General features: G+C 43.2%; 1 protein-coding gene across 1 annotated transcript in view; it reads right to left on the bottom strand.

Annotated features, from left to right (window-relative positions):
• CFAP61 (cilia and flagella associated protein 61) overlaps positions 1 to 26,653 on the bottom strand; it is a gene marked incomplete at both ends in the record, with an annotated part of 252,425 nt that overhangs the window by 131,645 nt on the left and 94,127 nt on the right. The window contains 4 exons of the mRNA XM_082670561.1: positions 3,988 to 4,122; positions 6,983 to 7,189; positions 9,334 to 9,411; positions 13,814 to 13,940. Of these exons, the coding sequence (XP_082526687.1) occupies positions 3,988 to 4,122; positions 6,983 to 7,189; positions 9,334 to 9,411; positions 13,814 to 13,940 (547 nt within the window). The remainder of the gene's footprint in view (positions 1 to 3,987; positions 4,123 to 6,982; positions 7,190 to 9,333; positions 9,412 to 13,813; positions 13,941 to 26,653) is intronic.

Here is a 26,653-nt window from a genome sequence, read left to right as displayed (position 1 = left end):
GTTGACTGTGGCGACATAATGAACCTTCCGGGCCTACCTCGGTGATGTGTGATGAAAACCATTCACATGTTTTCCAGGTCCTTTCTTGTGACCTGACACGGGGCACACTGTCAATTGATACGAATGACAGGGACAGTTTGGTGGCAGGGACACCGACTCATCTAAACCAGGCAGCAGCTACCTGACCTTGGGGCGAGGGGAGCACACTACCCTGCCACGCAGTGATGAATTTCAATCTCTGCTGGCTTGTGCCAGAGTCAGATTGGCAACCCACTGAGATGAAACGCTTTCTATCCCATTACTCATGCCTGAAGTGATCTGTTCCCTTGAAGACTGGCTTCCTAGGTGAAAGCCAGGGAACGGATGGTCAGTCTGAGATGCGATAAAAAGTATGAAAGGCCAGTGCCCAGCGAGAGCAGTGTGCGGACACGTGAGGGCACTGAGGGTTGCTCGTAGCTCCGGGCAGAGGGGGGTGTAAAACTTAAAGGGACAAAGAGAGATTCATTTAGTAAGACAATCGCTCAACTTCAACGGCTGCAGTACTATTTGCTCTGCTAAGAAATCAACGTGCTTAGGACCCTGTAGAAAGTCCTCCAAAAAATTTTCCATCTGGCTCACCTTGACTCAGATAATCAGCCTAAAACATTAAATCCGCCTACAACGTTTTTTAAAATTTAAAGTAATGTAATGTAGTATTTTAACGTTTGAATGTCTAGGCTCATCCCATGTGGATTATGCTCTCGATAATCCTCTGGTCCAACTTTAAGATTTCTAACATTTTCACTAAACCTTGTTTACTAAATCTAAATCTTTACTAAACCCTTCTCAAGAATAAGTATAACAAGCAGCGGTAAAGTACTTCTTAAAAAGTCAGAATTCACCAATACAGTAAACAACACAGCACAAAGTGGCGGATACGAGCACCAGCCCCACCCATCTGGTAAGTGGTTGTCTTCCTGGAGCAGGGATTTAAAAACCCATCCTTGGGGACTTCTCTGGTGGTCCAGTGGGTAAGACTCCGTGCTCCCTGGGCTTCCCTGGTGGCGCAGTGGTTGAGAGTCCACCTGCCGATGCAGGGGACACGGGTTCGTGCCCCGGTCCGGGAAGATCCCACATGCCGCGGAGCGGCTGGGCCCGTGAGCCATGGCCACTGAGCCTGCGCGTCCGGAGCCTGTGCTCCGCAACGGGAGAGGCCACAACAGTGAGAGGTCTGCGTACCGAAAAAAAAAAAAAAAAAAGACTCCGTGCTCCCAAAGCAGGGGGCCTGGGTTTGATCCGTGGTCGGGGAACTAGATCCGACATGCATGCCGCAACAAAGATCCTGCGTACCGCAACTAAGACCCGGCGCAGCCAAAATCAATCCATCAATTAATTAATTAATTAATTAAACAAAATCCATCCTCTGCTAGGTCTTGAAATAAGCCAGGGGCTCTGTGGGGACACAGCACAGAGAGATGGCCATGGAAAAGCTTATTAAATGTAAGCAATGATTTCAACTCATAACAACCTGGGAAGTCATGATAGGATCATTTTATTTATTTATTTATTTATTACAAATTTATTTATTTGTGGCCGCGCTGGGTCTTCGCTGTTGTGCGCGGGCCTTCTCCAGTTGCAGCGAGCGGGGGTCACTCTTCGGTGCAGTGCGCGGGCCTCTCACTACAGATGCCCTTCCTGTTGTGGATCATGGGCTCCGGGCACGCGGGCCTCAGCAGTTGTGGCACGCGAGCTCAGCAGTTGTGGCTCGTGGGGCTCTAGAGCGCAGGCTCAGTAGTTGTGGCGCACGGGCCTAGCTGGTCCGTGGCATGCGGGATCCTCCCGGACCAGGGCTCGAACCCATGTCCCCTGCATTGGCAGGTGGACTCCCAACCACTGCGCCACCAGGGAAGTCCCGGTAGGGTTGTTTTAAGTGAAATAAAATGTTTTCTCTGGCTTTTTCCCCACCAGGAGCTCCAGCTCAACTCAAAGTCATCCAGGTCTGTAGATTCCCAGGGTTGGGGGTGGGGTGAGGATGGGGAAGCTCCAGAGGTTCAGGAACACGGCTCTTGATACCAGATGGCAGCCCCGTGCTGCGCCCCGTCTTCCCAGCCATACCACTCACGCCCCCTGGGGACCAGCTGAAGGTGCTGGGGCTGCGGGCTGCCGCCGACGTGTGAGGGCTTCTCTTGGCCTGGCCACGTGGTCTATCCCAACTCAAAGGCATCTCAGCAGTGGCTGCAAAAGGGCAGCACCTCTCACACAGAAGCTACATCTCTGTACTTTGTACCTGTGGCCCCTTCTCCTGGGATCAGGAGGATGTCACATTAGCTGTGTTTCAGTGACAGATATAGATGAGGCCACCCTTCCTGACCCCGACACACTCTCTTGGCTCTCATTCCAAAAGAATCCAATCCCAGGATCTCCACACACCAGCAGACCACCTGGTGGTCAACCCCACAGTCCTACAGATTTGCCCGGGGCCCCTTCCTCTCTAGAGTGTGATGCTGGGGCCCTGCTACCTAAGGACACACCTGTGGTCTTGGATGAAGTGATGACATGCATCTGTTGCAAGATGATAAGGGAGGAAGGAGAAGTGGGTGAGGCTGTAGAAGATGCAAAACTGGCCAAGAGTTGAACCCTGTTGGAGCTGTTTCTGCGCAGCCCATCGTGTGGGCTGAAACACGTGCTCGTCTGCCTTCAGAAGCTTTTAGAGCAAGTGGGCAGAGTAATTCTGTGTCTGTTAAACCTAGTGATAAAATAATAGGACCTGAATTTGGTCTCTGTTTTTAATCTCCTTCTAGGAATTCACATTTCACAAAACTATCAGTCTATGAGGGACTGTACATTAAGAAAAGAAGACGAGGTCCCTCAGCACAGACAGAAGGAGAATCCCTGCTTCGTAGAACTTGCTCTACTTTTGTACATGCTTCACATTTTCCATAATGAAGATTTGAGCAAAAGAATTGCTATTCGTTTTTAGTCTCTACTCAAATACAAAGTTAGAACTTAGAAAATAAATACAAATTTATTTTTTATTTTACAAATATAAAGACTTAGGACTTTACATAGGACTTAGAGCAGCCTGCCTCTAAGATGGGTCTTGGTGGACCCACCCCCCCATACGTAAAGCAGGAGCTGGGGGCCGTGAGGTGACGCATGTCCTGCAAAACTGGGGTGTTGATTTGAGCACCATTTCCAGCACCATTTTTAGCTCCTTTGCTAAACGTTCGGAGAGTTTAAACTTTCCACTTTCCTCCTTTCTCACAAAGAACAAGTGTCGGCCCACTGCGGGGCGTTTTGCTACCGTATTTAAGTGGAAGTGTGCACATACAGTACAAGCTTACATGTAAGTCAGCCCGACAAAGTCACGCTTCCAGCCAAGTTCCTGAACACGGCTCTGTGTATGGTTGTTTACGCGTCCACTTCCACTGAAAGCGAAATCTAGGTTCTGTTTGGTCCCTTTTCCTGTTCTGGTACTAAGAGTGTCCCAGGGCTGTGCACTCTAAGCTCAAAGCCCCCGCCACCCAGGACAGCTGAGACGTTCCTGTTCATCACGCGGACTCCCCCAGGAGGAGGGAACAAACCTAGCTCAGGACTCAGCCCCAAACGTGCTCATGCAGCCAGACCTAGGTTCTCAAACCGAGAAAGCAGAGCATGAAGGAAAGGGGAGTCTGCTTTGAAGCAAGGGGGCTAAACCCAGAAAGATGCTGGGAGGTGGACCCCAAGCCACTGGTACTGAGGCGCAGCAGCCCGCGGCGGCGTCCCCCGTGTGAGGGGGGGTGGCGCGTTACGAGGGACCACATGGCGTCCGCTCTGCTCCGGGCTCGCTGCGGAGGCACCACCCTAGGGCAGGGGCCGGTGGGAGGGAGCCTGGGCTCCTGGATGAAGGAGCAGCCGTTGGGCTCGGTCTCCGGTATGCAGCGCCGCCCCATCTGCCACGCCCGCCCGCCCGCCCGCTCGCTCGCCCGCGCTGGCACTGCGCCCCGCCTGCTGCCGCCGGCTACCCACCGCGTCCCTGGAGACCTCCTTTGATGGGGCGTTGATGCCAAGCTTTTCCAGGGGATAGACAATCTGTCGTCGGGGCCGCACAGGAACCAAGTAGTGGAGGGCGGACGTCAGCGAGTGGGCACTGGAGCTCTGAAACTGGGAGACAGCGACCTCGATGTTAGGGGGAAGGGCGTGGGAGCCGCGCGCACATTTGCCGGCACGCGCCTCGACAAATACAAAACTCCCAACCCGGCCAAACCGGAGGGGGGGGGAACCAGCAAATAAACAAACATACTCTTCGACCAGAGGAATGAATTGTAGATAATGCCTGACACTAATGAAGATAATTACGGGAGTAATTGCATTACTATCTCTGTGGGAATGACAGATAAACAAGTGGTTTGGTTTATGGGATTTTTCAGCACAAGTATTTTCCCCAGGAGGATATTCTTCTCCGTAGTGATCATGAATCAGCTCGATTTGACCCCATTAAGCTGTGTTATCTGCGTCCTGGTAACCTTTGCGTGTTTCACACAAGCTGCTTTAAGAAGGCACATAGATAAAAATGTCATCTGAGGGGCAATAGGGCGCAGATGTGAAAATCCTCATGTTTGTGAAAGTCACTGCTACTTCAGCTGGACGTCTGTTGATCAGATAAGTGTTTTAAAACAAAAGGATAAAACCGGAGAGTGGGGGAGTGGAGGGGGGAGGGGGCTGGACCAGATTATTCTGCTTTATATTAATACTAAATTGTGAGCTGGATTTATGGTTACTGAAACAGGCTACAATAAATCATGTTTTAGGTGAATGCTTTAAATATTAACTTTATCCAAGTTTTAGACTTGGCAGAGAAAACTGAACATGGTGATCTTTATTTCTTTCACATTTATGAAATCTTAGGGGTTTTGGTGAAACCCCTAAGCTTTGGGTATTTCAACTGTGTAAACCTCAAACTGTCAAACCAAAAATTTTTAATGAGACATTTACCGAATTTAACCTGGAAAGCAAAGAAAGTAAAACGGAACTGTAGCTGTAGTTTAATAAATGACGTGGTTTACACATGACTTATTTGTGGTTCTAAAAATAGCCCCTAGGCCTTTCTAAGAGCTTCTGGAAGGGATTTCTAAAATCCTTCACTATTGAACTTCACTGCCTGATTTTACACACTGAGAAACAGAAGCCACGGATCTCTAGCCAAAGCTGTGTTTTTAAGCCTGGAAGAGCTCTCAGTACATGTTCTGGCAGGAGGGTGTGGAGAAAACCGTCTTCATCGTGTCAGCCGAAAGCTCACTTGTACTGCAGTCAACTGGGGATTTATAGCAGAATTTGGAGATTCTTACCTGTACTATTTGGTATTGCTTCTTGCACTTATTTAAATGTACGTGTATAAATCAACTAGAGGTGCAGACAGAGAGGAAATCTGTTTCCAAGTGTGTTTCTATGTTATATATACAATAGCGCGTAACATGGTCCTAATTCCACACCATGGAGGGAAATACGTGAACACTCAATGAGTTCAGTTCAAGTCACCATTTTTTAGGATGCATGCAAAAGGACTTTCTACCAACTGGGCACTGGCAGGAAACACTGGGAATAAAAACTGAGAATGTAACATCCCATCCTTAAAGGTCACCAAATTGGCACTTGGCCAAATGTGAAGTACAAAGAAATTGTGCAGGACCAGGATTTTCAGGCAAAACTGTTAAACTTCCCATGTCCCAGGTTCAAATCTGGGGCATTCACATTGCTGTAGGGCTGCATTTTGATAGGAAAAAAATCATCACTAGAGCATATTCTACATTCGCTACCTATCTTTTCCATGTTTTTTCTTCTTTCTCCTCCATTCCTTCTGTTTTTCCCCAAAAGGCATTTGTCAAATAAGATACATTGGTAAAATTACTGTTATGTGTATGTACCCATATACCTTAGCTTGTTTTTAAGTTTAATAATTCAGAGCATTTAAAAAACCCACTTAGCTCACCATGGTAACTAAGAAGAAACGTGACAATGTCAGACTCTAGGCAGAGCCTAAGAAAGTTTTTGGTCACGAATGGGATCTTATGGGACAATTTCTACCTAGGGGGGGTAGAAATTTCTACCTGGGGGTTCAGTTCTCAACACCCCTCAAGTCTGCATCAACACTGTCAGTGACAGAGGGACCATCTTGCAGGAAAGAACTGCTTGGGGATCCAGCTCCAAGAAGCCCTTGCCTGTGAGCAAGCGGGACACTGCGTGTGAGCACGTGTGAGCACGTGTGAGTGTGTGGGACCCTCCTACGTAACAGGGCTGCAGCTCTGAACAGGGCAAACAGCTCCAGCTTTACGGCACAAGACAGAATGTGAGCGAGTGAGAAGTGCTATGAAGGAGACGGAAGCAGGATACACGGAAGCAGGAAGCAAGAGCTTGCTATCTGTGCACAGTATACATAATGTATACACAGCAGACACGTGTTTGTTATAGAAGTATTGCTCTATGTAAGTACAAGTATTATGCAGACATAGTGGTATCTACTACATAAAGGTTACATCAATAACACATATCTCCACTTTTTATCCATCACTTTTATGGGGATGTTATACTGCTGTTTTGCAATACCGTGATAGCACACCAGTATTAAGGACTGAGCTAATTTATTCTATGGGTTCACTACTAGAACATTCTTTGCTTGAAGAACATCATAGGACATTCTGGCCTTCACTAATTCACATGAGAAATAATTTGATTTTCACATCCCTTAGAGTGTTTTTCCATAGCTTTCAGTGTCTGCTTTGTAGATATGGAAAAGCCAACAATTTGTTCTACTAATTATATGGGTTGTGATGGTTTCAGAAATTCAAAGCCTTCTGGGTTTTCACTGTAGTGTAAGAAAAGGACCAAACTCAATATGGCCATTTGAAATTCAGAGCCACATTACAATCAAAATACATGGAGTGAAGAAGAAATAAAATATGGCACATGACACAAATGACACCGTGACACAGATCTGCTGGAAAAGTGACTTAAGACATTCTTTTACCTTGCCTTCCTTGGCTCGCGGGTAAACAGGGTAGTAGAGACAGGACTTATATCCTAAACGGAGGATCTCCTTCAGAAAAAACTTGGTGTAGTGCTGAAAAATGGGGTTCAGGGCAAAGTGATACAGGTGGCCATGCTCTTCGCGCTGGTGGTGACTAAAGTATATGAAGTCTTCAATATTGTAGTGGGATCGTATGTACTCTATATCCTAAAAAGAGATGTGAGAAAAGACACCTAAGAAGGTTTTAAACAAACGGCATACGCTTTCTGAGAAACATCATTTAAAAATGACTTTAGGTACAATAATGAGAGACGAGTTTTTCCCTCCTATTATTTACGATCTCATTTTCATTGTTAATTTTTTTAAAGCTAAAACTTATGTTTCCTGAAAGTCACTTGTTTTGATGGCTTACTTCTGGAGGGTGGCTCAGAGCTTTGGGATTTGCTCCTCACAGCCGTGCTAAAAACCTGGAGAGCCTTGAGTCCCTGCTCATGGACAGCCTCCCAGTGGCCAGAGCAATGCAATGGAGAAGCAGATATACACTACCGTCAAAGAGCCCCTGCCAACCATCCACACTGATACTCTCATTCATGACATGGAGAGACTTTTGGGGAAAACTGACGAATGCAAAAGACCAGTTAGAGAAACATACAACTCACTCCAGAGGAAACAGAGGTTATCCAGCAAATGGAGGAGAATTTTTTAAAAATTCTACTCAATGTCCTCAGAGATACCAAAAAAGGATCTCACATAAAACATAACAAACAAGCTCCTACAAAAAAGGAACAATAAGAGAACAAGGAAGAGACTTGGAAGTTAAACACATGAACTCTGAAATTAAAATTCCAATAGAAGGCCTGGATAATAGACTAGATGTGGCTGAACAGTAAATTAGGAATCTGGAAGATAAAATCAAGAACAACTCCTAGAATGAAGAGTAAGAAGTACAAGAGATTAAAAAGTACAAGAAGAAAGGTAAAAGACAGTGAAGGGTCACTTCCATCCAAAAAGGAATGGAGAATAGAGAAAAATGGAAGGGAAGAAATCATTAGTGAAATCATAGAAGAAAGATGTTCCCAAGCTCAAAAGAGGCATAAGGTACTTCATAAGAATTTTTGGAATAAAAGGGAAAAACTAATTCTCAAGAGAGAAAGCAGACATACATACATTTATTTACATCAGACTGTATTTTGTCTGTAACATTGGATACTGGAAGATAATGAGAGTAAAAACATCAACACTCTGATGAGAAATAATTTGCATATGAATTCTATTCACAGCTGAATGAGTGTTCAAGTGTGAGGACAGATGAAAACTTGTATGTGTGTGTGGACTCAGAGACCCTACCCTCTTCCACTCACACTCCAAGAATTCTTAAAGATATATTGAATCAAAAGAGAAATGAATCCAAGAATAAGGATAGTTTGAACACATTAGAGAAATAAAGTCATACGAACATCTCCATAAATGCCGAAACACATTTAATAAAATTCAACACCCATGCGTAACAAAAACTTTTAGTAAATTAGAAATAGGAGAGAAGTTCCTTAACATGATAAAGGGTATCTTCCAGAAGCCATGTTCCCAGAAGGGAAGTCTCAATATTACAATTATCAGTTCTGCCTAAATTGTTCTGTAAAATCTACATAGGCACAAATAAATTCATAGTAAGTATTACAAGGTTTATCTGGAAAAGAAAACACCCAAGTTTAACCAAGAAACTTTAGGCAAAAAATATAAATAAGAGAAGACTTCCCCACCAGATACCAAAGCACGTGATAGTACAATAGATATCAACAAATAAATCCATGGAACAGAACAGAGAGTAAAAATAGACACAGACACATGGAAATTTAATAATATAAAGGCAGCATTTTAAATCAGTAGGGAAAGAATGGACTACTCAGTACTAAATACTTTGGAATAATTGGCTGTGCACTGGGACAAAATAAAATTAGATGTCCACTTACACACGCACGCACGCACGCACGCACACGATGCATGAAAATAAGTGCAAGGAAGAACGCTGGAAGGGATAAATGCCTAACTCTCAATAGTGGTAATCCTTTGGGGAGGGAGCTGGGACTTGTTTTTGGTGGTGGAAGGTTATTTGAATTTTTAGATGGTGAATGTTTTCATGTACTCTTCGTAATATTTTAAACATTTTGAACCGAAAAAAAAATGGAGACTTGAAAGGCTGCCCAGTGGGATGCAAGCAGATCTACAGCCTTCAGAAAAAGAAGATATTCATCCTAAATAAGTAAAAATGAAACTTCAAAAGAGGCATTGTGTACTAATTCACGAGAGGAAAAGGCACGATCAAGGGAAGTAGTATCCACTTCACAATTTACCATTTCATCTCTGATCACTGCAATGCCAACTACTTGTTCTGCAACTTCGGCTACAAATGCCTTCAGTGGTGTTCCATCCTGACAAGAGAAGCAGATATTTTAAGACCCTAAAAAATATTGCTATTAGTGTTTCCGTAAGCTGTCAATAAAGGGTTTCAACCGTGATCACATAACGACAATGATAAAGCCACCATCCTATCACCACTTACCTCTGGGCCAGGTAATAGGTTAAATGCCCTCTTTGTATGCGTTTAACCCTCACTTCAACCCCTCTGAAGTAAGTATTACCATTACATCTCTACTTCATTTACGAGAAAATAAGGCCTGGGAGGCTGCCTTGCCAAGATCTCCAGCTGGTACGGGATGGATCTATTGATTCGAACCACATTCCTTTGACTGGGAATCTGTTTTCTTTAGCATAACATCAGTGGTTCTCAAACACTGTCTGTCATCCCAGGCCCCCTGTGTCCTGAGGATGCTAAAGAGCTTTGGTTCACGTATGTAATGTCTACCACTATTTTCTATATTAGAAATTAAAACTGAGAAAATTTTGAATTCTTTGATTAATTTTTGTTGAACTTATTAATTAAAGCACATGTTTTAGTTTGATAAAAATATTTAGAGAGAAGAGTAGCATTGTTTCATATTTTTGCAAATCTCCTGAATATCTGGCTCAATGGAAGACGGCTGGATTCTCACACCTACTTCTGTATTGTATTCAATCTGTTGTAACATGTTATTTTGGTTGAAATATATGCCAAAAAATCTGTCTTCACAAAGATACGTAGTTGGAAAAGGGAGAAGTATTTAAATAATATTTTCAGATAATGATGGATATTCTCCTTTGATGCGCCACCAAAACTCAGCATGTAGTAAGTAGTGTTTTAAAGATAAGTTGCAATGTGGCTCTGAAGCCATGTCGGCGACCTTTGTATACCCTACTACATTAAAATGTATCGGTCTCTTTTGCACTTTGAATCTTTTACCCATGCATGATTTTTGTAACATCGTGTACTGTCTATCTGGAAAATATTGATTCACCAAGCTTATGCAGGTTTTCCAAACGTTGACCTATTTCATTACAAAATATCAAAACATTGCGTGTGGTAATATCACCGCCAGTCTCATCAGAAAAAGTTTTTTTTAAGTTTTGGGAAGCTGTCAAGCTCATGATGGCAGATACTGACTTTCTGAAAGTCTAATTTTTTTGTGAAAGCGTGGACTTTATCATGGGGGAACACATGCTGTCAGTTGTTTCTTTGGAGTGACACTCTCACCTCACTCATTTTTAAGAAAAAGTCTGCCAACTCCCCAGGACTGAATTACCATATTTTGTCTGCCAGCTGTTCTGTGACAATGGTGCTGCTTCAGCCTGCAATTCAAACAACTGCAGAAACATTTTTCTTGAAACAACCAATATACTTCAGCCTGCAGCCAAGAGCAGTATGCGCACGTCTCATTTTGCTACACAGAATACTGCAAATACATGTACTCAAGGGCTAAGACTTAGTAAGTTAATGTTTACAGCTTCAAGGGAAACTGGCTTTCCCTTTTGTTTGAATTTTAATTAAAATGTCTATGGAGATAGTTGCAGATTCACCAGCAGTTGTAAAAAACAATACAGAGAGATTCCTTCTACACTTTGCCCAGTATCCCATAATGGTAACCTTTGCAAAACACTAGTATCATATGACAAGCAGGGAACCCACACTGATGCCATTTCGCGTGCACGTGCGTGTGCCCATGTGTGTGCGTATTAAGATCTATGCAATTTTATCCCCTGTGTAGGTTCATATGTCCACCACTGCAGTCAAGATACTGAACAGTTCCAACACAAGGATTTCATGGGTTGCCTATTATACCACACCTATCTGCCTCCTGTCCCACTTCCATCCTTAACCCTGGCAACAAACGATCTGTTCTCCAGTTCTAAAATGTTGTCATTTCAAAAATGTCATATAAGTGAAATCATACAGTATGTAACCTCTAGGGACTGGCTTATTTTTCCATTTAGCATAATTCTCTGGACATCCACCCAAGCTGATATATGAATCAACAGCGCATTCCTGAATAGTATGGAGGGTCCCTAAAAAAATAAAGTAGAACTACCATATGATCCAGCAATCCCACTTCTGGGCATATATCCAGAAAAGATGAAAACTCTAATTTGAAAACATACATTCACCCCGATGTTCATAGCAGCACTATTGACAATAGCCACGACATGGAAGCAACCTAAATGTCCACCAACAGATGAATGGATAAAGAAGATGTGGTACATATATACAATGGAATATTACTCAGCCATAAAAAAGAATGAAATTTTGCCATTTGCAGCAACATGGATGGACCTAGAGATTACCATAGTAAGTGAAGTAAATCAGAGAAAGACAAATACCATATGATATCACTTATTTGTGGAATCTAAAAAAAATGATACAGATGAACTTATTTACAAAACAGAAACAGACTCACAGACATAGAAAACAATCTTATGGTTACCGAAGGGGAAAGGGGAGGGAGGGATAAATTAAGAGTCTGGGATTAACAGGTACACACTACTTACTATATATAAAATATATAAACAACAAGGACTGACTGTATAGATACACATATATTTATCTGAATCACTTTGCTGTACCTGAAACTAACACAACATTATAAATCAACTATACTTAAACAAACAAACAAAAAAACTGGTGCATCCCTTTGCACTGCTGAGCACTATTCCATGGCATGGAATTGCCACAGCTCACCCTACCCATTCCCCTGTTGGAGGACATCTGGGCTGATTCCAGCTGCTATGAACATTTGTGACCAAGTCTTCATTTCTCTGCGATAAATGCTCAGAGATAACTGTTGCATTTTTTTTTGTTTTTTAAGAAACAGCCAAAATGTTCTCCAGAGCAGGGGTACCATTTCACATTCCCACCAGCAGCATAGGAGTGATTCAATTTCCCCGCACCTTCGCCACACCTGAGTGGTGTCACTCTTCTTTGTTTTAGCCATTCTCCTGGTGCACAGTGACATCCCGTTGTGGATTTTCTGTTCCTGTTGTTGCTGTGAGTGCATCGCAGCAAACTCGAAGGCCACTGGGAAGTTTGGTGACACTGCTTCAATCCACATTGAGGTCCCTGAGGTTTTGCCCACCATTGCCTTTCCGCTGAATATCAATTCAGTGGAAAAGGAAAATAATTTCTTACTCTTATTTTGAGCATAGTTTTTACCTCATAGACTCCCTGCATGTGTCTTGGAGACCCCTGTGTCAGCGAGCCAGGAGGGAAGGAACAAACAAAAAAAGAAACAAAGAGACCAAGACAAACCAAAACAAACAAAAAAAACATGTGCTGGAGGGAAGTTTTACTTTAATTCAATGCCTTTATAAATATTAAACATCTCACCACGTTTGGTGTTTGTTGTCTCCCTCTTGATGAGTTTAAAATTAACTGAGAGGTTTATCCAAAAGAGCCCATAACTGGGAACTCGCCAGATGACCCCAGAGGCGGAATGAAGAAATACATTGAGGTATATTCATGCAATGAAGCATCAATACTTTACAGCACAATGTGGATGAATCTCACAATCATTGCTGAGCAAAAGAGGCTAGATGTCAGAAAACACACTGTATGATCCCTTTAAATAAAGCTCAGAAGCCAGGCATCTATGATCTTAGAAGTCAAGGTGGTACTAACTGGGGGAAGAGTGACTAAATGAGAGCTTGAAAGGGACTTCCAGTGGGCTGAGGTCAGTCTGTTTCCTGAAACAGGCACTCGTTATGTGGCGTATTCAAACAGTGAAAGCCATCAAACTTTTTATTGGTTAAACTTTTTAATATAATTCATCAAGAAGTAATTAAGCATTTCCCTAGCTACATGCATTGTTCCATGTCTGGTGAAGTTAACTGGCCTGGTCCTTAAGAAAGCAGCGATGATGTAAGGACCACTGCTAGCTTGCCCTCTGCAATGGCAAAAGTACAGTACAGTTACTGTACTAGAAAGAGAACCCAGCATTGGTCATACAGGATCTTCCCAGCCAATCCGATCCTTGAGGATGCAGCCAGCGTCCTCAAGGGTATGGACAGACCCATCACCCAGAAGGGCAAAATGGGGTGCTGCTGGGATGGGCACCAGGCACCCCAAGGATCCACTAACCTTGGTCAGATTTGCCTATTCCAAGCACTGAGATCTAATTTTGTTATATTTGTCTAGATCAAGTTCAAATTTTCTAGCCCCGTGATAAGAATTTAGGGCATCTGATCAGCCCTCATAGGGCAACTAGTGAGAAGAACAGCCCCACTTCCTTAAACCTCAGTTTCCTTGTTCTTTTCTTCTCCCTCCCACCTTCCAACCCCACCTCTGCCACTCCCCACCACACGATTCTCCAACTAGGCCCAAGGAGACTTCTGGGTTGAACATACATGAGTCATAATGGTCCCAAAACATGAGGAAAAGAAGCCAGTCTGGTCATAGCAGGTACTTACAGGGTCCCTGCGAGCCTCGTTGTACTGCTGTAAATCTTCCAATATGCTTTTACTCAGCATGAGGGTGCTGACAAGATTTTCAACACCAGGAGTATCCGAGAGAGTGGCTAATCTTATTTTAATGGTCCTGGGTAAGGAGAGACACATTTTCTTTTTCAGGTTAACGTACTAAAATATGTATTCCGTCCTCCACCCAAATGGAGACAAAATTGTAACAGATCACACTTACATAAAATAATATCTGGTAAAATATTTTTTATATAACATTGGGGTTTGATTAACTACAAAAGTAATTCTTCATTCTAGAAAACCTGGAAAACACACATTTTAAAAAGTGCAAACATTGTAAATCAACTATACTTCAGTTTTTTTAAATTTTAAAATAATTTAAAAATAAAAATTTAAAAAAGAGAAAGAAGAACAAAGAAAACCCAAAGTCAGCAGAAGGAAGGAAATCATAAAGTTCAGAGCAGAAATAAGTGAAATAGAAATGAAGAAAACAATAGCAAATATCAATAAAACTAAAAGTTTGTTCTTTGAGAAGATAAAATTGATAAACCTTTAGCTATACTCATCAAGAAAAAAAGGGAGAGGACTCAAATCAATAAAATTATAAATGAAAAAGGAGAAATCACAACTGACACCGCAGAAATACAAAGGATTATAAGAGACTACTACAAACGATTATATGCCAATAAAATGGACAACCTGGAAGAAATGGACAAATTCTTGGAAAGGTACAATTTTCCAAGACTGAACCAGGAAGAATTAGAAAATAGAAGCCGAACTATCACAACTAATGAAACTGAAACTGTGATTAAAACTCTTCCGACAGGGCTTCCCTGGTGGCGCAGTGGTTGAGAGTCCGCCTGCCGACGCAGGGGACACAGGTTCGTGCCCCGGTCTGGGAAGATCCCACATGCCGCGGAGCAGCTGGGCCCGTGAGCCATGGCTGCTGAGCCTGCGCATCCGGAGCCTGTACTCCACGACGGGAGAGGCCACAACAGTGAGAGGCCCACGTACCACAAAAAACAAACAAAAAAACAAACAAAAAACTCTTCCAGCAAACAAAAGCCCAGGACCAGATGGCTTCACAGATAATTCTATCAAACATTTAGAGAAGAGCTAAAATCCATCCTTCCCAAATTCTTCCCAAAAATTACAGAGGGAGGAACACTCCCAAATTTGTTCTACAAAGTCACCATCACCCTGATACCAAAACCAGACAAAGATATCACAAAAAATGAAAATTACAGGTCAATATCACTGATGAATATAGATGCAAAAATCGTGAACAGAATACTAGCAAACAGAATCCAACAACACATTAAAAGGATCATACACCATGATCAAGTGGGATTTATTCCAGGAACGCAACGATTCTTCAATATATGCAAACCAACCAACATGATACACAATATTATCAAATTAAGGAATAAAACCATATGATCATCTAAATAGACAAGGAAAAAGCTTTTGACAAAATACAACACCCATTTATGATAAAAACTCTCCAGAAAATGGGCATAGAGGGAATCTACCTCAACATAATAAAGGCCATATATGACAAACCCACAGCAAACATCATACTCAATGGTGAAAACCTGAAAGCATTTCCACTAAGATCAGGAACAGCACAAGGCTGTCTACTCTTGCCACTCTTATTCAACATAGTTTTGGAAGTCCTAGCCACGGAAATCAGAGAAGAAAAAGAAATAAAAGGAATACAAATTGGAAAAGAAGAAGTAAAACTGTCACTGTTTGCAGATGACATGATACTATACATAGAAAATCCTAAAGATGCCATTATAAAACTATTAGAACTAATCAACGAAATTTGGTAAGGTTGTGGGATACAAAGTTAATGCACAGAAATCTCTTGCATTGCTATACACTAACAATGAAAAATCAGAAAGAGAAATTAAGGAAACAATCCCATTTACCACTGCAAAAAAAATAAATAAATAAAATACCTAGGAATAACCGACCTAAAGAGGCAAAAGACTTTTACTCAGAAAACTATAAAAAACTGATGAAAGAAATCTGAGATGACATAAACAGATGGAGAAATATGCCATATTCTTGAATTGGAAGGAAGAATCAATATTGTGGAAATGACTATACTACCCATAGCAATCTACAGATTCAATGCAATCCCTACTAAACTACCAATGGCATTCTTCACAGAATTAGAACAAAAAATGTTACAATTTGTATGGAAACACAAAAGACCCCAAATAGCCAAAACAATCTTGAGAAAGAAAAACGGAGCTGGAGGAATCAGGCTCCCCAACTTTAAACTATACTACAAAGCTACAGTAATCAAGACAGTATGGTACTGGCACAAAAACAGAAATACAGATTAATGGTATGGGACAGAAAGCCCAGAGATAAACCCATGCACATATGGTCACAGAATTTATGACTAAGGAGGCAAGAACATACAATGGAGAAAATCAGCCTCTTCAATAAGTAGTGCTGGGAAAACTGGACAGCTACATGTAAAAGAACGAAATTAGAACACTACCTAACACCATACACAAAAATAAACTCCAAATGGATTAAAGACCTAAATGTAAGACCAGAGACTATAAAACCCTTAGAGGAAACATAGGAAAAACACTCTTTGACATAAATTACAGCAAGATCTTTTTTGACCCACCTCCTAGAGTAATGAAAATAAAAACAAAAATAAAAAAATGGAACCTAATTAAACTTAAAAGCTTTGCACAGCAAAGGAAACCATAAGCAAGACGAAAAGACAACCCTCAGAATGGGAGAAAATATTTGCAAATGAAGCAATGAACAAAGGATTAATCTCCAAAATATACAAACAGCTCATGGAGCTCAGTATCAAAAAAGCAAACCCAATTAATAAATGGGCAGAAGACCTAAATAGACATTTCACCAAAGAAGACATACAGATGGCCAAGAGGCACATGAAAAGATGCTCAACATCACTTAGTTATTAGAGAAATGCAAATCAAAACTACAATGAGGTATCACCTCACACCAGTCAGAATGGCCATCTTCAAAAAATCTACAAACAATAAATGCTGGAGAGGGTGTGGAGAAAAGGGAACCCTTTTGCACTGTTGGTGGGAATGTAAATTGGTATAGCCACTATGGAGAACAGTATGGAGGTTCCTTAAAAATCTAAAACTAGAACTACCATATGACCCAGCAATCCCAATAATGGACATACACCCTAAGAAAACCATAATTCAAAAGGACACATGTACCCCAGTGTTCATTGCAGCACTATTTACAATAGCCAGGACATGAAACAACCTAAGTGTCCAATGATAGATGAATGGATAAAGAAGATGTGGTACATATATACAATGGAGTATTACTCAGCCATATAAAGGAAAAAAGTCGGGTGATTTGTAGAGATGTGGATAGACCTAGAGACGGCCATACAGAGTGAAGTAAGCCAGAAAGAGAACAACAAATATTGTATATTAACGCATATATGTGGAATCTAGAAAAATGGTACAGATGAACCTATTTGTAGGGCAGGAATACAGATGTAGACGTAGAGAACAGACATGTGGACAGTGGGGAAGCAGGGGGGGACGAACTGGGAGATTAGGTTTGACATAAATACACTACCATGTGTAAAATAGATAGCTAGTGGGAACCTGCTGTACGGTGCAGGGAGCTCAGCTTGGTGCTCTGTGATAACCTAGATGGGTGGGAGGGAGGTCTAGTAGGGAGGGGATATAGGTATACACATAGCTGATTCATTTCATTGTACAGGAGAAACTAACACAACATTGTAAAGCAATTTTATTACAATTTAAAAAAATAAAATTAAAAATAATTTTAAAAGTACAAAGAATAAGGTTAAAAAAAATCACTGATTATACCCATTAACCAGACAACACAATGTCACACTTTAAATTTATTTAATTTAAAATGTTCAGCACCATGTTTTATGTCATATTTACATTGTACATAAAGCCAAATTCTTCCCCCAGTTTTCAAAGTATGTTAAGAAGTTAAAAAAATTAAACTGAACCCAGGCGGGCTTCATGAGTCTCAAAATTCTTACTAATTTTATTTTTGATTTCATGTTTTTACGTGAAGTCAAGTAGGACAGTGGAGCACGTCCGGGGCTTGGAGCCTTGGTTCACACGTGGTACCCACCTCGCACCAGCACCCGTGATGGTTTCTCCCCCATCTGTACCTTGCCCCTGGCACCTCCCCGACCCTGCCCTGTGACTGCTGCCACCCCCTGCCAGGGGTGACGACTGGGTTGCATCGGGGAGCCCCATGTTGAACCATCCCGCTCCACCCTCACTGGGGTCCTGGACACGGGCATGGGGAGGATCGAGGTCAGGTGTGTGCTCCTGGAGTCTAATCAGAGCAGGGTGGTGGCCGTCCTCACCGAGGGTCCCCACCCAGGGCAGGCAGTGCCATGCTGTGTTCGGCAGGCAACTCAGTGTGGAACTCTAGCCCACCCCGTGCCCAGGTATGTAGGGCATGCCGGTGCCTGTTTGCCACGGGATGGAGCCGTGGGCCTATGTGAGGGGGAGATGACCTCTCCACCTTAGGCTGGAGTCCCACATTTTCGTTTTGTAATGGGCCCTGCATACGATGTAGGGTTCATATAATGCATGCTCTCCAGTCATTGGGGTGTTATTACCAAATAGAGCAGGGCTACTCCTCCTACTATTAATAAAGTGAAATACTCTAACCTACTTAGCTTTCACTTGTAGTGAATATTTGTGCTTACATTTTAGTGCATGCTTCCGTTCTATGGACAACGCGGCATATTTGCCAAGGACAATCTACATCTATAATTAACTGATAGAAAGATGATCAATTTACTATCACATTAATAATACAAATAGTATGAGCAATTTTTAAGTGTAAGGTAAGAACTTGATTCTGATATGGCCACCTGATGCCAAAATCTAGTTCAGATGAATTAAAGATATAAATGTAAAAAACAAGACCACAAAAGTACTAGGAAAATACCCAAGGGAATTAAGACCATATGTTCACAGGAAACCTTGTTCGTAGCAACATTATCCATAATAGTTCCCAAAATGGAAAGAACCCAAATGTTCATCAACTTCTGAAGGGATAAACAATATGTGGTCTATCCATACACTGGAATATTATTCAGCCACAAAAGGGAATGAAGTACTGACACAGGCTACAGCAGGGATGAACCTTGAAAAGTGAAAGAAGGCCACATAGTTTCATTCCATTTATATGAGATGCCCATAATAGGCAAGTGTACAGAGACAGGATGTAGATTAGCTGCTGGGGGCTGGGGGGGGACAAGGGGACAGGGGTGATTGCAGCATGGGTAAGGGGTATCCTTTGGGGTGATGAATTGAGAATGTACTAAAAACAACAGAACTGTACACTCTGAGTGGGTGAATTGTATAGTGTGAATTATACCTCAATAAAGCAGTTACAAAATACACATATATACAATACCAAAGAAAGATGAAGGGAAAAGGACAGGGGAATGGCAATGAAGAGTCAAAAGAATAAGCTGGGGCAGCACATAATATCAGGTAAGTTAGACCCCAAGGCAAAAAGCATTATGAGGAAAAGAGGGTCTTTAACTATAAAAGTAAAAGTTCACTAGGAAGATATAACAATATCAAATCTGTAGAGATCTAACAATATAATTTCAGAATACTGAATTTAAAAACTGACATACTATGACAAGAATAAGACGAATTCCACCATCACATTGCTAGAGTTGGGGACACTTTGCTCACAAATTGGTATCGGGCAAAAGATTTAAAACACTGTTGAAGATCTGGATAAAGTTAATCTAAAGGATCTTGCTTCTCCCAAATGAAAACACCTGGCCCTCTACCCGTCCTCTCGCTCTTACCATCCCGGAGCCTCTGGCAGCTTAGTCAATGGCTGCTCCATCCTTCCTGTGGTTCAGGCCCAAACCCTTGGCTTAGTCTTGGCTCTCTTTCTTGCACGCCTCACTTCCCGGCAGCACGTCAGCTGGCTCACCCTGAAAATGCGCCCAGAACCAACCACTTCTCATGACCTCGGATGCTGGCGCAGCCACCAGTACCTCTTGCCTGGCTGTTGCAGCAGCACCTTGATGGCTCTTCCTCACTCCCACCTCTCCCGCCCGACACTCATCCTCAACAAAGCAGGTAGAGTGATGCTTACAAAATGCTAAGTCGGTACTTCCCTGGTGGTGCAGTGGTTAAGAACCCGCCTGCCAAGGCAGGGGACACGGGTTCGATCCCTGGTCTGGGAAGATCCCACATGTCATGGAGCAGCTAAGCCCGTGCGCCACAACTACTGAGCCTGTGCTCTAGAGCCTGCGAGCCACAACTACTGAGCCCGTGCACCACAACTACTGAAGGCCACACACCCCAGAGCCCGCGAGCTGCAACTACTGAAGCCTGTGAGCTCTAGGGCCTGCATGCCACAACTACTGAGCCTGCATGCTGCAACTATAGAAGCCCATGTGCCTAGAACCCGTGGTCCACAACAAGAGAAGCCACCGCAATGAGAAGCCCATGCACTGCAATGAAGAGTAGCCCCCGCTTGCCGCAACTAGAGAAAGCCCCAGGGCAGCAACGAAGACCCAACGCAGGCAAAAGTAAATAAATAAATAAAAAGCTAAGTCAGATCATACCACTCTTCTACTCAAATCTCAGTAAATGCAGGGTTTTTAAGCTCTTTCCTGCCGAGGACCCCTCTCAGAAAAGTGTTTTTAAATGCACAAAATAAAATATGTAGGATTACTCTCTATGGCCTCATTAAACGACATGACTCAGCAGTGATCTAATAATCTCCATACTTTTGCTGCATAAATGAGCATAGGCCTTAAGCAACATTTGCAGATATCTGCAAATCCCATGATATGACAGGATAGGAAAATACCTGTTGTTTCAATGGAAGAGAAAGTTACAGGTGCTACTGATACTATTGTGGTTGGTTGCCTACTTTTACAATGGAAGGAAATGCTAGATTTTAGTTAAGCCTTAATAAAAATAAAGATGCGGTTTTCTCCTGAATTCTCCCCGTGGACCAAGGTTAAGGGCCTCAGCAATGATTCCCAAAGTCCCAGGATGGCTGAGCACCCCTCCTCTGACTCATCTCGTATTTTTCTCCATAGTACTTCCTACCTTCTATTTATTTTGTTCATTGCTTGTCCCCTCTCACTAAAGTAAAACTTCATGAGGATAAGAATTTGGGTCTGTTTGCTCACTGCTGCCTCCCCTTGGCCAGAGCAACACCTGGCACATAGTAGGTGCTCAAGCAACATCTGTTGAATGAGTGAATTATACAGCTTGCATGTAGACGGCCAGAGCATTTCCCCCAGGCTTCTGTGCATGACAAACGCTTCAACTGAGTTATTAAGAGTGTTGGGGGAGCCACTGTGCTGGCCTTTGCTCTCTGGGTTGTGGGCATCGTCCCCCTCCACCCTACCCTCCCCAAGCCAGGCTCACAGCTCAGACCACATCATGGTCCACTCTGAAAGCCCAGGGCTCTTCCTAGCGCACAGCAGTGCTCACATGTTCAAAGGGAAAGGGGCCATTTTACTGCCAAGTATCACAAAAACTCAAACGTTATTTCGTTAGTTTGTACTTGAAAATCTACTGTCGATTAGGGAACACAACCATTTTGTGTTATATTGTGAAGCTCTCACCTCTGCTACTTACATTTGCCAAAGAAGAGTATTTCACAATTTACATGAAAGTTCCTGGACTTTCAGGGGAGGACTGAGCAGCAGCGGCATGTCTGTGCCCTGCTCTAAGGCCATGCCGTCCAGTCTGGAGGCCACAAGCCACACGTGGCTGCTGAGCGTTGAAAGGTAGCATCTCTGAATCCAGATGTGCTGTCCATGCAAGATACCCACTGAATTCTGCAGACTTGGCCCCAAACGAGAATGCAGACAATCTCATTGAAACTTTTTTATACTGATTATACTTGAAAGCAATAATATTTTGACTACAAAGCGTTAACTGATAAATATTACAATTAGTTTTGCCTACTTCTTTTTGATTTTTAAATTACTGAGGCTATTAGAACACTTAAAATCACATACTCTGCGGCTCACTCCGTAGTTCCATTGGAAAAGGCTGCTCTCTATTGCTTCGTGTTTGCCTCTGAACGCTATTTTTCAATTGTTTTCTGCTTAGCTCAAAAAGCAGAATGTAGTTTTGCTCCACAAGTGACCTCTTCACCAGGACTCTAAGGCAAGTGGCTGGTGTGGATACGACCTGCTTACACATCAGGAGCCTGTTAGTTCTGCTTTTACCAGGAATAAGATGATGAGGACCTAGAGACGGCAAAAGGGAAACTGTGGCAATAGGTATGCGTCCTAATTGCTTTTATGTGGCAATTGACAGGAGCACCCAGAAAAAGAGAAAAATTAATATGCATAAGAAACAGATCCTCAATTAAAATGCATGCCTTAAAAATCAACGATTCGAGCAGCTTTACTGAGAATGACTCAGTCAGTCATTCTGACTGAGTCAGCCAGACGCTGTCTCAACATTCGCTCGTGCCCAGCATGTCCTGGGTGTTGGGAACAAGACAGTCCACAAGGCCTGCCCTCGTGGAGCTGACCTACTATTGATTCCAGAACTATCTTCAGAGAAGTAATTCTGAAATCCCTTCAAATTTTAAATGATGAGAATGAGGTTAGAAATGGACGGGTGTTACGCAGACCTCAGTCTGTGTTTTAGCCATAGAGGGCCTCTGGAAAAATAAAATGACTTCAAAAGAAAGTTGTAGCACAAACTAACTCAACATTGTAAAGCAATTATACTCCAATAAAGATGTTAAAAAAAAAGTTGTAAGGATGCTTAGTATTTTATTCTCAACATGTGTGATCCTTAATTAAAATGAAATTTTCTTGAATATACATGGATGTCACACACACACGCACACACCAAAAGGAGACTGCATTTATTGTCAAATTATCGAGCAGCTATCTTTATTTCTTGCCATATTTTCAGATAAATCATAAAGATTAAGAATAGTCAATTGAGGGTTTACAAAATGATGTCAAGACCTTCTGTGGAATGAACTTTTAATGTGCTAAATAAATATCCAAAGAGACAAAGTTCGTTTTGATGTTTACATATCAGAATTGGGGCCTGGCGGGACTGAAACAGATGGCGGGCCCACCAGATATACCTAAACGTGGTCCCACTTTCATCTCTCCACAAGTTTGGAATGAGGAGTTTCTGATATTCATTCTTTCATTATAACCTCTATACTGAGCCCCTTCCCCTGTCCCAACACCAGGTGCGGAACCAGGAAGGAAACCACGCCCCCAGCTCCCACCTGTTATACAGGTCGCCTTGCACGACCTTCCTGGAAGTGAACACGTGCTCAGTCGCCAGGATGGTTTAGCCATTCTTTCCTCAAGGGCTCACACGTGGTTCTAAAGCCACCTTGAATCAGAGAGGCACTTTGCTGTGGCTGTCCTCATCCATCCACAGGGCTTCCTCCAGCCACAGAATAAGCAAGGTCTCCTGAGGGGTCCTGCGTGGGGCTCCCATGTTTCCTGACCCTTCCCCGTGGTCCTTCACCTCCCCACGGCACTACTCTCTCACACGTCCTCCCTCTGATGTGCTTGGATGCCTGGGGAAATCTAGCCTCTCCAGGAAGAAATGATGTCGCCCTTGCCCACTGGTCCCTTCTTGGGTCTGGAAAGTTTTGATTCCCAGGAGTTTTTCTTCTCCTGCTTTTGGCAGACTCTGGCCTCAAAGGTCAGAATTTATAGCATTTAATCAGACTACATGCATAACAAAACATAAAATCATACACAAAAATAGAAGGGAAAAGATTTAACAGTTGATTTTTCGACCCTAAGTTGAACGAATGCATGATTTTAGACACCTAGCAGTCTATGTGTGTATCGTCCCTCGGCCTTGCAGAATATAGGGCAATTTTTTGATGCCAGTAAATTAAAACTAAATGATGGAAAGAATAAAAAGTAATTTGAGTCTTTCTGAATTCCAAAGGAGTGATCTATGTAACAGAAACATAAAATAATTCGACAGCCATCAGCATTTCAGTTTAATCCGAACAACAAAACAAAACAATAACCACAAAATAAAGTTTCTCTTGCCTTCTCTTCAAGGAAGCTGATTAAAAGCACAAGAAAGACTGATATCCCTAAAACACCCTCCGTGACAACATGAGCCCAAAATAGGTATAACGGTGACGTCCTAGAAAAAGGTGACAACCAGGCATGAGTGAGTCACCCACGGAAAAACACATAAAACAAAAATACTGAGGGAAGGAAACATTTAAAAGCCAACTACCTAAGGGCATTTTTATTTGCTGAGCAAAGTTGACAATTGGTGGTATGACTCAACTTAGCTGTCAATATTTATTCACAGAAAATCATTTCTGGCACAGTAAATATCAGTTGGATGAGTAAGTTCTAAACATAGTCCCCTAAATTAAAAACGGCAAATTTCAGAAAAACATGGTTTGGAAGGGCAGGAAGATGGAATAAGTGGCTGGTTCACCCAAATGTGTCCTCTGCTCATGAATAAAGAAGGAGGAGAGCCGGGGTGATGATGAAGGACGGGCAGCAGAAGGAAAAGGAAAGAGGTTCTTGTACCACACTCCAGCCTCAGGTTACATGAGGAAACATCCCAGAGATCACTCAGTGAAGTCCAGTGTTAAAAAGCATTTAGTTTATGCACATTCCAAATGAAAGCTAACATAAATATTGAGAACCGTCCTCTCAAAGACCAGCAGCCATAAAGGAAACGAGAGGGGCCCTAGTGTGGAATCTGTTGACCAGAGAGGTGGCATTACTAGCGACTGAGTTAGTGATTCGTCCCCGTGCTCAGCAGCATGGCCAAAGGGCAGGTGACAGACACAAATATAACTTCCCAAGAGAAGAGGAATGCGATCGGGTGGGAGACCAGGACACGAGGTCATGAAATTTAGAGTAACCAAACTTAAGGGCATGAACGATCCATCCCAAATGTCAAGAGAAGTGAAACAAAAACAACGGAAGAACGTAATGCATTTTAAAGCCACGGCAGGAAAAGCGTGGGTGTGGAGGGCCGTGCCCACCTGGCTGTTCCCCTGCCTCCCTCCCCCCCACCCCGCCGCGCACCTGCATCTCTCATCCCTCTTCGCGGTCACCCTCATGCTTACACACACTGTATCTTCTCGCTCTTCTTTCTTTATGTCTTTCTCTTCCACCTGGAGTGCAGGCACCATAAGGGCGAGGGTTTTTGTCGGTTTGGGTCACTTTTGCTTTCCCAGCACCTAGGATGGGGGCAGGCACACCCTGCACACTCAACGTCAAGAACAGGGTGAATGAGGGGGGCGTGGGCCTGGGGCCTCTGGGAAAGAAAGCCCACCTGCTGCCAGCTCCCCCCTGTGGTGATCACAGGTGTCAGCCATCAGGCCGACATGAGGGACGCCAACTTCATGCTGGGGGACACGGGGGAAGCAGAGTGGACACGGAAAGAAGCCAGGACCCCGAAGGTTCAAACCCCAAAGCCCTGCCCATCTCCAGACCTCCCAGCTATGGAGGCCAATGACTGCCCTATGGCTGAAGCCATTCTGAGTTGGGGTTTCTTTTATTTCCAACTGAAAACGTTTCCACTGATAGTCTAAGTTTTAAAATTTCAAAAGATGGTTTTAGAAGAACTCATGCTGTGAGAAGCATGTTTACGAAAAGACAAGAATTAGATGCAATGTACAGCACAGGGGATATAGCCAATATTTTATAACTTTTATGGGGTATAATCTATAAAAATATTGAATCACTATGTTGTATACCTGATACTAATGTAATATTGTAAGTCACCTATACTTCAATTTTAAAAAAAGAATTAGAAAAAGATAAGAGAAATTAAAGCATTACTTTGTATTAGATAAAAATCCACAAGACTGCCGTTGTTCAAATATTCTTATAAAATCTAGCCCAGGGGTCTATTTATACAATATAGAAGGGCCTTAAGAGCTCAACAGGAACTTGATTTAGATTCTTTCCGATACCAGAGTCTCTGGAGGGTTGCAGCCTTAAAGACAATGAAGGCTGACAGTGAAGGCAGACAACGAAGGAAAACAATGCCTTTCCAGGCGGACATTTGATTTTCCTCCCAGGTGCAGAATGGGGTTTGGCAGCGCATGGACTTCCGAGCCCGCTAGCGGCGCCTGCCTCCCGGGTGGGACCTGCCATAACCCGACTGCGACCGGCTCTGCTTAATTTACTCCACGGAAGGCCGCACGTGGGAACCGGCCACCTGCCTCCAGTGCAGGTTGGGGAAGAGAAAAGGCCTCGGGCCTTGTGCCCCGACCCTGGGTACCGTGGGCTTGTCCTTAGACCCAAGGTTGTCACTTTCAGCACCAAGTCTGTCAGGTAGACGGCAGTCCAGCCGCCCACTAGCGCCGCCACCACCAGCTGCATCCCGGCCTTGGTGGAGGCAGCAGAGGGAAGGCGAGCCCCAGCCAGCCCACTGCAGCAGCACCTATAGCCCCAGTGTTTGGTGTTCTGGATTTCTGACCTCCATAGCTCCTTTTTTTCTTAGTCATTAAGACACCTGTACTGTCTACTAAAAATCACACTGATTGACAGAGCTTCAAGATGGCGGAAGAGTAAGACGTGGAGATCGCTTTCCTCCCCACAAATACACCAGAAATACATCTACACGTGGAAAAACTCCTACAGAACACCTACTGGACGCTGGCAGAAGACCTCAGACTTCCCAAAAGGCAAGAAACTCCCCACGTACCTGGGTAGGGCAAAATAAAAAAGAAAAAACAGACAAAAGAATAGGGACGGGACCTGCATCAGTGGGAGGGAGCCATGAAGGAGGAAAGGTTTCCACACACTAGGAAGCCCCT

Source organism: Grampus griseus (genome assembly GCF_964374135.1).
Source record: "Grampus griseus genome assembly, chromosome: 14".
Classification (NCBI taxonomy): Eukaryota; Metazoa; Chordata; class Mammalia; order Artiodactyla; family Delphinidae; genus Grampus; species Grampus griseus.
Note: the sequence above shows the minus strand (reverse complement) of the source record. Positions and strands in the feature narration are given on the sequence as shown.